General features: G+C 41.2%; 1 protein-coding gene across 2 annotated transcripts in view; it reads left to right on the top strand.

The window, feature by feature from the left end:
• The first annotated feature begins 11 nt into the window (after positions 1-11).
• STK38 (serine/threonine kinase 38) overlaps positions 12-10,786 on the top strand; it is a 42,183-nt gene continuing 31,408 nt past the window's right edge. Inside the window, exons 1-2 of one of the 2 annotated variants that reach the window (XM_030870911.2) lie at positions 12-277; positions 4,683-4,815. In XM_030870911.2, coding sequence (XP_030726771.1) covers positions 4,685-4,815 — 131 coding nt within the window. In that variant the 5' untranslated portion in view covers positions 12-277; positions 4,683-4,684. Of the gene's footprint in view, positions 278-4,679; positions 4,816-10,786 lie in introns of both variants that reach the window. The other variant, XM_030870910.2, reaches the window with a different exon arrangement.

Genomic DNA, 10,786 nt, shown 5'->3' with positions numbered 1-10,786 from the left:
GGCGCCTGGCCGCCGCGGCAACAGTCTCCGCCGTGAGGGACCGGGCCGCCTTGGCCCCTCCGCTTGCCGTCTTTTCCGGCAGTTGGGGCGCTTCCTGTTGTTCGCACCCGTAACCGCTCCTCGGACCCTACCTCAGAGCCCCTCGGGCGTCCCGTCCCCTCCTCTGGTCGGCTGGCTGCTGGTGCTGAGGTTTCGCTTCTACTCACGTCGAGACTGCTGGCCCGGCCGGCGTTTGCGGCTGTCGGCTGCCCTCAGCCCTGCCTCCCCTGGGGCTCTGGTGAGTGTCTAGCTGCTGTTGTCTTCGGTCCATCCCTGGCTTTTCCCTTCTCTCCTCTTCCCCCGACTCTTTTCGGGGTTTTCCCCTTCCCGCTGGCGTCCTGTTTCCAGCCCTGCCCTTTCGGCCCCTCCTGACAGTCTCCCTCCTCCTGGCTTCCAGAGGCTCCTTGTCGGTCCTCTGCACGTTTTCCCAGTCCCAGGCTCCCCACCCCGTCCACTCTGTCTTCGTGTGCAGTTGGGGCGGGGAGCCAGGCTTTCTTTCCGTGTTGCCTGCTTTGTCTGCTCAGTGCCCTTCGGGATGTCGGTCGTTATGAATGTTCACCTCCTTGTCTTTTTTCTAAGAACCTGAGAGGTGTTGTGTGAGGCAGAGATGTTGGTACCTTTGCGTCTGCCCCCTTCCTGATGGTCAGTCTTAGGGTACTGGCCTTCAGAGAAGCTGCCTCTAAACCACAGGGAAATTTAATGAAGACTCTTCTTTTAAGATGAGTGGAGAAGGAATGCCAGTTAGAACTTGGAGCAAAGTCTGTACAGAAAGACTTAGAGAAAGCAAGCAGAACGGCAAGTAGAGAGACCAGATCTCCCAGTTGACTAAACGACACAAAGAGAAACTTGTTCTTTTTGAAGTGTACAGAGGAAGGCTGGAGTGAAGAAGCCCCGTGCTTCCTCTCCCTTTCAGCTCCCTTTGGCTCTGACTTAGAATTAGCCAGGCAGTGGATGTGGTTTCCCTAAGCACAAAACAACCACCGCCACAATAACAGGCTCCACTGTCCACCCAAGCGTTAGATGGCAGCTTCCTCATAAGACAAGGAGAAGAGCTCTATCCAACTCTGTATAGAAAACCATTCCATGTCCTAACCCTACCCCAGTCATACATACATATTTTCAGCTCCGGGTAATGGACATAAGAGACCAGTGTTTTCCTAGCAGATCTTTTATAAGGTACTTAACTATGCATAGCACTGTGCATGATATGGGGAAGGATATTAAAAGTAGTAAAAGATAGGATGCTTGCTCTCCAGTGGCTTACAGTTAGTTCAGTAGGAGGAATTAGATATGTAACTCGTAAGGAATAGTCTCAGCCCCAGTGTTGAATTGTCCGAATATTGGGTTGTCAGTCACAAAGAAATAAAGAATTTTGGTGAGAAAAGGGGGTATTTATGGAGTTAACAGGGTACCATTTTAAAGTCAATCAGTTAATCATGCGTAACTATCTAGATTGAATATAACAGTAGTTTTCATTTGATCTCCTTTTAACGTTTGCCCTGACTTATGAGGATCACATTCTTTTGTTAATTTTTTTTTAACTTTTAAGAATTTCTTACGTACCTGTTATTTCTTAATTCTGAGTTGGAGAATGAAACAAATAGGGCAGAGGCCTCCAGTGGCCTATAGGTCAGGGCAAGAAGGCTTAAATTGTCAAAAGCTTTAGGCAAAGCCCTGTAAAGTACTTGGTTGGCCCACTAAACCTATAAATTGCTGTAGGGCACTAGTAATTGTAACTTTTTATTTTTTTTTATTTTTTATTTTTTTGCGGTACGCGGGCCGCTCACTGTTGTGGTCTCTCCCGTTGCAGAGCACAGGCACCGGACGCAGGCTCAGCGGCCATGGCTCACGGGCCCAGCTGCTCCGCAGCACGTGGGATCTTCCCAGGCCAGGGCACGAACCCGTGTCCCCTGCATCGGCAGGCGGACTCTCAACCACTGCACTACCAGGGAAACCTGAAATTGTAACTTTTGATGAAAGGTTATTAGAATTAGGCTAACCCTTTTATGAGCGGATGAAGAGGAGGGGGAGGAGGTTTGAAGAATCATCAAAGGGAAGGACAGTGCAACCTTTGCCATTACATCAGAGACTGTATGAAGGTTGGAAACCATTCAGCTAGAACATTGTTGGCCTGCTATATGAGTTTCTTTGAGTGCACTTAATCTGTTGATCTTTTACAAAGGTTAGGAAGTCATGGTAGTGACTTAAATGGGTCAAAATGTTTGTGCCCCAGATTTTATATACCCGTCAATGTACATGTAATTTTGTTCTTTACCTTTGTTGACACCTGAAAATCATTAACTTGCTCAACTTACGTTTACTAATTGCCTATTATATGGAAGGCGCTGTTTGTCTTAAACACTCTCTAGTTGTATTTTTATGTGGAAATAATTTCATTTGTTAAAATGTAAATATATATATATATATAGAGAGAGAGAGAGAAAGAAAGAAACAGAGACATTCTCCAGAAATTTTCTGACGAAGGAGGAGTACTAAGGGCTCTCTCACTTCAGACTTGTTTTTAAATCTGCTTTTAAAATTTCTTCACCAAACTTAAAGTACATGTGGTTTTCATTGTGGGTGGAGGGGGTACAGGCTGACAAATAAGGAACCACACCCGAGCTTCATAAACCAAACAGAGGTTTTAAAAAAAATTCCACTGATAGCCTAAAAACATTTGAGTTTGCTTTGGTGTTAGCAGAAACTTTCCCATAAAAAGTAACATTTTATAGTAAGGTAAGGATGAGTTCAATATCTTGAATTTGTGATTACTGATCATATTGGCTCATCATGAATCAAAATGTTTGACTTTGAAGTAGAGCCTTGATTTTGAATCTTTTCTCTGATGACAGTATTCTTTGTGATTTTCCCTGAGTATCTTTTTATAAAATTGCTTAGTGTTAAGTCTATTTTCTTAGTAATAATAAGTGTTTGCACATTCCTTAAAAGCCTAAGTTTAATCTACAAAACAATTTAAAAGTCCTTGAAAATGGCCCTTGGCCCCTCCTGATTTTTACTCAGCTTCATATTGGGATGAAAAGATAGACTTAGAGGCAGGTCCTGTAGGAGGAAGGCATGATAAGGATAAAATATTGAGCATTATTGCCAATGCTGGAGCAAGTCAAGGTTGGTGAACAGTTTGGCGAGGTGTGACAATGTAGGTTGGCAAAAAATATTTAGGGCAAATGAGATTTAAATTTAGGTGGGGAAAAAAGTTCTGTAAGCTATTTAAACCTTGTTGGTATCAGTTTTCAAATATGTAAAACTAGGAGGTTAGGGTCTCTTGTTTTTGAGATATCTTCCATCACTGAAATTATGATTCAGGTTTTTTCTTTTGTAATATTGTTTCCATCATAGGTCTTTGTTTTAACTTGTCAATTCAACTAGACGGTAAACGTCTATCAAATAACCATAAGCCATGTCACAGTACATATATACCTATAGATGAAGATTTTAGTCATAGATTTTTTTAAACTATAGAAATTGTAAATTTAAAAGTTCTTGGTAACTTAATGGTAATAGTACACACTCATTGAAGAAAATGTAGAAAATGTGGAAAACGAGAATAAAATGATCTATTGTATTCTCACTGCCTAGAGTTAGGCCACTAATAACATTTTGATATATATTTCTAATAATTCTGTTCATATACAGTAAACACATAAAATGGTATACATTCTGTTTTTTAACCTATTCTTTTTCACTTAGACTGGAAATATTTTCCCTGACATTAAACGTTTGAGCATTTTTTTTTTTTTCTTTTGCTGTACGTGGGCCTCTCACTGTTGTGGCCTCTCCTGTTGCAGAGCGCAGGCTCAGCGGCCATGGCTCACGGGCCGAGCTGCTCCGCGGCATGTGGGATCCTCCTGGACCGGGGCACAAACCCCTGTCCCCTGCATCAGCAGGCGGACTCTCAACCACTGCGCCACCAGGGAATCCCTGAGCATATTTTAATTGTCTGCATATTAATTTCATTGTAGGACTTTCCCATAATTTAATCAGTTCTGTTGTTGGTTATTCAAGTTACTTCTAGTTTTTCTTTGTCATTACAATGCTGCATTGAATCCCCTTGTGTATGAATCCTTATGGGTCTTTGATTTCTTCAAGGTAGATTCCTGGATGGCAAAGAATTGTACTGTCTATGTTATATATTCTTAATATATGTATCTGGTATGGTAACCTTGTTCTCTTCTTTTTAAAAAATGCAACACTATGCTTTAAAGATATATTCATGTTGCTTTTAGATACAGGTAGATTGGCTTCTGACTGTCGTATGGTATTTCTTTGTATGCATCCACAACATTTTATTTATGATTTGCTTACTGAATTGCCTCCAACTTCTCATAACACAGGTGATGGCATAGTGAACATCCTCTGTAATGCACATCCTTGTGCATGTTCCCTTAAGAGCCTGTGTGACAGTTTCTGTAGGCCTTATACCTAGGGATGATATTTCCGGGTCAAAAAACATTAATGTATACTTATTTTCACCAAGTATTATGTTTGTCTGTTTTTTGTTATATGTTGTTTGTCCTCCAGAAAACTTGGGTCAATTTACATTCCTACCAATAGGGTAAGAGAGTGCATAATTGGTGGATTCTAACTCCAAAACTAATACCTCTTTTTTTTTTTGTTTCTAGCAGCCATGGCAATGACAGGCTCAACACCTTGCTCGGCCATGAGTAATCACACAAAGGAAAGGGTGACAATGACCAAAGTGACACTGGAGAATTTTTATAGCAACCTTATCGCTCAACATGAAGAACGAGAAATGAGGTAAAGAATTTTGAGAAAATTGTGTCATGGTTTTGGCATCCATATCTAGTATCATAAATCACATTCATAATATGGTTGAAAGGAGACAAGAATAGCAGCAGCCGTGTTACAGCCTATTCGAGTACAGTGGAATGACAGTGTCACTGATTTCCAAAGCCCTTGCTATTAACCCACTTATTTCTGATACTAGTCAATAACATAAAATTTCATGGTAGTATAAAAAAATTAATTGGGCCAAAACCTTAGAGTTCATTGTGAAGGCAGTGTGATGTAATGGAAAGAGCAAACCTTATGGAGCCAGATCTGGGTTTAGAATCCTGCCGTTACCATTTAGTAGCTGTATGAGGTCGGAACAAGTGCTTAGTCTTCCTGCATATCAGCTGTCCCATCTGGAAAATGGGGATACTACTACTTGCCTTGCAGGATTGCTGTGGGGATTAGATAAAACATATATGAGTACCCACCAAAGTGCTTCACACAGTAATCACATAGTTAATGGGGTTGTAGCATTACCGAGTCCAATCTCATACTGCTCGCTGCACAACAGGCCAATAAATTGAGAGATGAGTTGTTGAGGGCAAGAAATAGCGGCTTTATTCAGAAAGCCAGCAAACCGAGAAGGTGGTTTGCCCCTAAAGAACCATCTTGCCTGAGGCTCCTTTTGTATTAAAAAAGGGAAGGGAGTAAAGTCAAACATTTCCTGGTTCCAATCATTCTCCGGAGGCGTTGTGTTCATTTCTTCCTCCCTGCAGTCATTCATTCACAGGTGGGCCTGGTCAGGATGTTTCCTGTGAACTAAACAAAGGTATTTTAGCTTAATGCTCATTACCTGGGTTCCCAGAGATGGGCATTTATGTATAATTTAAGCTTATAGGCAACATCCCTTTAGTGATTAACTTGTAATAGAATACAAAAAGTTCTTCCCTATTACAGTAGCAACTATTGTTACTGATCTAGTGTGCACTATCCATGTAGTAACTCATAATTAAAATTTTTTTCCCAATATTTTATTATGAAAATATTCAAAAGTACAGAAAAATTGAAAGAATTATACAGTGAATACCTAGACATCATATAGATTCTACTATTATCTGTTGTTTTATCACATACCGATCTATCCATTCCTTTATCCATTCATTAATTCATCTTAACTTTTTGCTTGTACTTCAAAGTATGCTGCAGATGTCTATATGTTTTACTTTTGAATATTTCTGCTTGTATAACAAATGGAGTTTTCTATATATATTTTAAGAGAGTGGAAAATCTGTATAGAATGAAATGCACCACCTTAAGGGTACGTTTCGGAGTTTTGACAAATACATACACCTGTATAACTTAAACCCCTATCGAGACATAGAATATTACCATCATCCCAGAAAGTTCATCCCTGGAGATTCTCCTTCAACCCCACGCCACTGTTGTGATTTTGTTTCTACCATAGATTAATATTGTCTATTCCATACAAATGGGACATGTATAATGGATTCTTTTGAATAAGGCATCTTGCACTCAGCCTAATGTTTTCAAGGTTCATCCATGTTGCTTTTGTGTGCATAGTTTGTTCCTTTATATTGCTGAGTACCATTCTCTTTTATGACTACCATAGTTTGTTTATATATTCTTTTGTTGATAAAAATCTGGGCATTTTAAAGTTTTGGGCTGTTTTGAATAAGTTTCTCTGAACATTTGTGTACAGATCTTTTTGTGAACGTTTGTTTTCATTTCTTAGGTTAATATTTAGGAGTGGAATGGCTGGTTTGTAAACATACATAGGTATATGTTTAGTTTTATAAGAAACTGCTAGACCTTTTTCTAAAATATTACCAACAGTGTATGAGAGTTCTAGTTGCTTTATATATATTTTTTAACATTTGTGTTGTCAGTCTTTTAACTTTAGCTATTCTTGTGGATGCTTAGTGGCATTTCATTGTTGTTTTATTTTATTTTTAAACGCTTGCTCTTTTTTTTTTTAAATAAATTTATTTACTTTTGGCTGTGTTGGGTCTTCATTGCTGGGCACTGGCTTTCTCCAGTTGCGGCGAGCGGGGGCTACCCTTTGTTGCAGTGCATGGGCCTCTTAGTGCGGTGGCTTCTCTTGTTGAGGCGTGCGGACTCCAGAGCGCAGGCTCAGCAGCTGTGTTGCAGGGGCTTAGTTGCTCCGCGGCATGTGGGACCTGAGTCCCCTGCATTAGCAGGCGGATTCTTAACCACTGCGCCACCAGGGGAGTCCCTCATTGTTTTAATTTGCATTTCTCTGACAATTAATGATATTGAACATTTTTCTTTATGTGCTTTTTTTGGCCATTTGTGTATTTTCCTTTGTGAAGTGTTCAAATTTTTTGACCATTGAGTTTTAGGAGTTCCTTTTATATCTTAGATACTGGTTCTTTGTCGTAGCTGTGTTTTGCAAAGGTTTCCCAGTCTGTGCTTTCCTGTTCATCTAATTTGGCATTTTTTTCTTTTGTAGTTATTGCATTCTGTGACCTCTAAGAAACCTTTGCCTACCCCTAAGTTATGAAGATATTCTCTTATGTTTTCTTCTGGAAGTTTTATAGATTTAGTTTTTACATTTATATGATCCATCTTGAGTTAATAAGTGTATGGTATGAGGTGGGGTTTGAGATTTATTTATTTATTTTCCTTATGGATATCCAGTTATTTAAGCACTATTTGTTGCAAAGATTTTCTTTTCCCCATTAGGTTGCTTTGGCACTTTTGAAAATCAAGTACTGTGTAATTGTGTACCTGTGTCTGGGCTCTTTATTCTGTTTCATTGATTTATTTGTCTGTCCCTATGCCAGTATCAGATTTTTTTATTACGGTAGCTTTGTGGTAAGTTTTGAAGTCAGAAACTGTAAGTCCTCAACTTTGTTGTTCCTGTTTTTTTTCGAGATTGCTTTGGATATTCTAGGTTCTTTGAATTTCCATATAAATTTTAGAATCAGCTTGTCAGTTTCTACAGAAAAGCCTGATGGAATTATGGTTATAATTGTATTGAATCTGTAGATCAGTTTGAGGGAGAGTTGACATCTTAATATTGAATCTTCTGAGGCTTATCTCTCCATTTTGTTAGGTCTTTAATTTTTCTCAGCAGTATTTTGTAGTTTTAGGGTGGAGGTCTTTCATGTCTTTTGTTTGTCTATTCCTAGTATTTTTGGAGTTTTTTGATGCTATTGTAAGTGGATATTTAAAATTTCATGTTCCACTTGTTTGCTGCTAGCATATAGAACTATAACTGAATTTTGTGTTTTGACCTTATACCCTGTGACTTGCTAATTTACTTATTCTCGTAGCTTTTTTGTAGATTCCTTAGGATTTTCTATGTGAACAATCATGTCATAGCCAAATAGGGAGTTTTGTGTCTTCCTTTCCAATCTGTACAACTTTTCTTTCTTTTTCTTGCCTTTTTACATTGGCTAGGATTTCAGGTACAATGTTGAATGTAAGTGGTGGGAGTAGACATCTTTTGTTCCTGATTTAAGTGGGAAAGCACTGTTTCACTGTTGTGATGTTAATGTAGCTTTTTCAAAGATGCTCTTCATAGGTTGGGGAAGTTTCCTTCTGTTCCTATGAGACTGAGAGTTTTTATCATGAGTGGATGTTGAATTTTGTCAAATGCTTTTTCTGCATCTTTGAAATGATCATTACTGTTTTTTCTCCTTTATTCTCTCACTGTGGTGAATTACATGGACTGATTTTTGTGGGTTTTTTTTTTTTTTTTTTTGCGGTACGTGGGCCTCTCACTGCCGCGGCCTCTCCCGTTGCGGCGCACAGGCTCCGGACGCGCAGGCTCAGCGGCCATGGCCCACCGGCCCAGCCGCTCCGCGGCATGCGGGATCCTCCCGGACTGGGGCACGAACCAGTGTCCCCTGCATCAGCAGACGGACTCCCAACCACTGCGCCAGCAGGGAAGCCCTGGACTGATTTTTGAATGTTAAACTAACCTTCCGTTCCCGGGGTAAACTCTCTTGGTCATAATGCATTATTCTCTTTCTGTGTTGCTGGATTCAGTGTGCTAACGTTTGGATAAGGATTTATTTGCAACAGCTTTCTGCAGGAGGGTGTAGATCATAATTTAAATGGGATATATGACTTGACCTTAAATATGCAGCTCTGTATGCGGAATAGCAAGATACTTTATACCTGGTGGTGGCTAGCTGTTGTTCACTGGGACAAACAAGAGCCTGTACAGTGCTCTTTGTTAGGATCATGGGGAATTCAAAAATAAATTTGCACACTCTATCTCTAGGCATGTGAAACCTGTTGGAGATGGTTATTTTCAAATACAGCCACTCTCTTGAAATCAGAGCTTCTGGAATTGTAGTTACAAAGCAAATGCTTATGAGTTCTCATTAAGTTACTTGTCTTATTTGATAATAGTCAGTTGGTTTTTTTTTTTTTTTTTGCGGTACGCGGGCCTCTCACTGCTGTGGCCTCTCCCGCCGCGGAGCACAGGCTCCGGACGCGCAGGCCCAGCGGCCATGGCTCACGGGCCCAGCGGCTCCGCGGCATGTGGGATCCTCCCGGACCAGGGCACGAACCCGTGTCCCCTGCATCGGCAGGCGGATTCCCAACCACTGCGCCACCAGGGAAGCCCGGGTGTTTTTTTTAAATTAATTAATTTATTTATTTTTGGCTGCGTTGGGTCTTCGTTGCTGCGTGCGGGCTTTCTCTAGTCGTGGCGAGCAGGGGCTACTCTTATTTGTGGTGCGCGGGCTTCTTATTGCAGTGGGTTCTCTTGTTGCAGAGCACAGGCTCTAGGCGCGCGGGCTTCAGTAGTTGTGGCTCGCAGGCTCAGTAGTTGTGGCACACGGGCTCTAGAGCGTAGGCTCAGTAGTTGTGGCTCATGGGCTTCGTTGCTCTGCGGCGTGTGGGATCTTCCTGTACCAGGGCTTGAACCCGCGTCCCCTGCATTGGCAGGCGGATTCTAACCACTGTGCCACCAGGGAAGCCCAGTCAGTTGGTTTTTAATCCTACTGGCTCTGCCCTGTGGTGTATCATTGATATGTATCACATTCTCCAGGAACAAGATGATACATGGTTTTATTTACTTTGCTAATAAGTGTTATATTTTGATTTACACTAAGATTGCACCCCAAAAATTGGTTGAAATCAGTGCTTTTTTTGTTTTGGATTCTCAAGATGGAAAGACCTTTCAAAAGCTTTCATGGTTTTTCTTTTCTTGAAGACCAAATTAATCAAAGCACAGTAAAAAGAGAATGTTAGACATTTAAGAGGATTAGAATGTTTTTGTAATTTTTGTTATCAAATCACCATTATTTTTCATTTAAAAAAACAGTAGATACTTTGAACTTTTCAGAATTAGTATTTCCTTGTTAATCTTTTTAGCGCCCTCTTTTTTTTAAATTTTTATTTATTTATTTATTTTTGCGGTAGGCGGGCCTCTCACTGTTGTGGCCTCCTCTCCCGTTGCGGAGCACAGGCTCCGGACACGCAGGACGCGCAGGCTCAGCGGCCATAGGCTCACGGGCCCAGCCGCTCCGCAGCATGTGGAATCTTCCCGGACCGGGGCACGAACCCGTGTACCCTGCATCAGCAGGCGGACTCTCAACAACTGCGCCACCAGGGAAGCCCTAGCGCCCTCTTTTTTTGTTGCTGTTCTGTTTTTTATTTATTTTATTTATTTATTTATTTATTTTTTTTGCGGTACGCGGGCCTCTCACTGTTGTGGCCTCTCCCGTTGTGGAGCACAGGCTCCGGATGCGCAGGCTCAGCGGCCATGGCTCACGGGCCCAGCTGCTCCGCGGCATGTGGATGATCCTCCCGGACCGGGACACGAACCCGTGTCCCCTGCATCGGCAGGCGGACTCTCAACCACTGCGCCACCAGGAAGGCCCCTGTTTTTTATTTTTAAAAATTTTTATTGGAGTATAGTTGATTTACAATGCTATGTTAGTTTCAGGTGTACAGCAGAGTGAATTAGTTATACATATATATATATATATATATC

Source organism: Globicephala melas, chromosome 11 (genome assembly GCF_963455315.2).
Source record: "Globicephala melas chromosome 11, mGloMel1.2, whole genome shotgun sequence".
In the NCBI taxonomy this organism is placed as follows: domain Eukaryota; kingdom Metazoa; phylum Chordata; class Mammalia; order Artiodactyla; family Delphinidae; genus Globicephala; species Globicephala melas.
The sequence above is the reverse complement of the archived record's forward strand: the minus strand, read 5'-3'. Positions and strand labels throughout refer to the sequence as shown.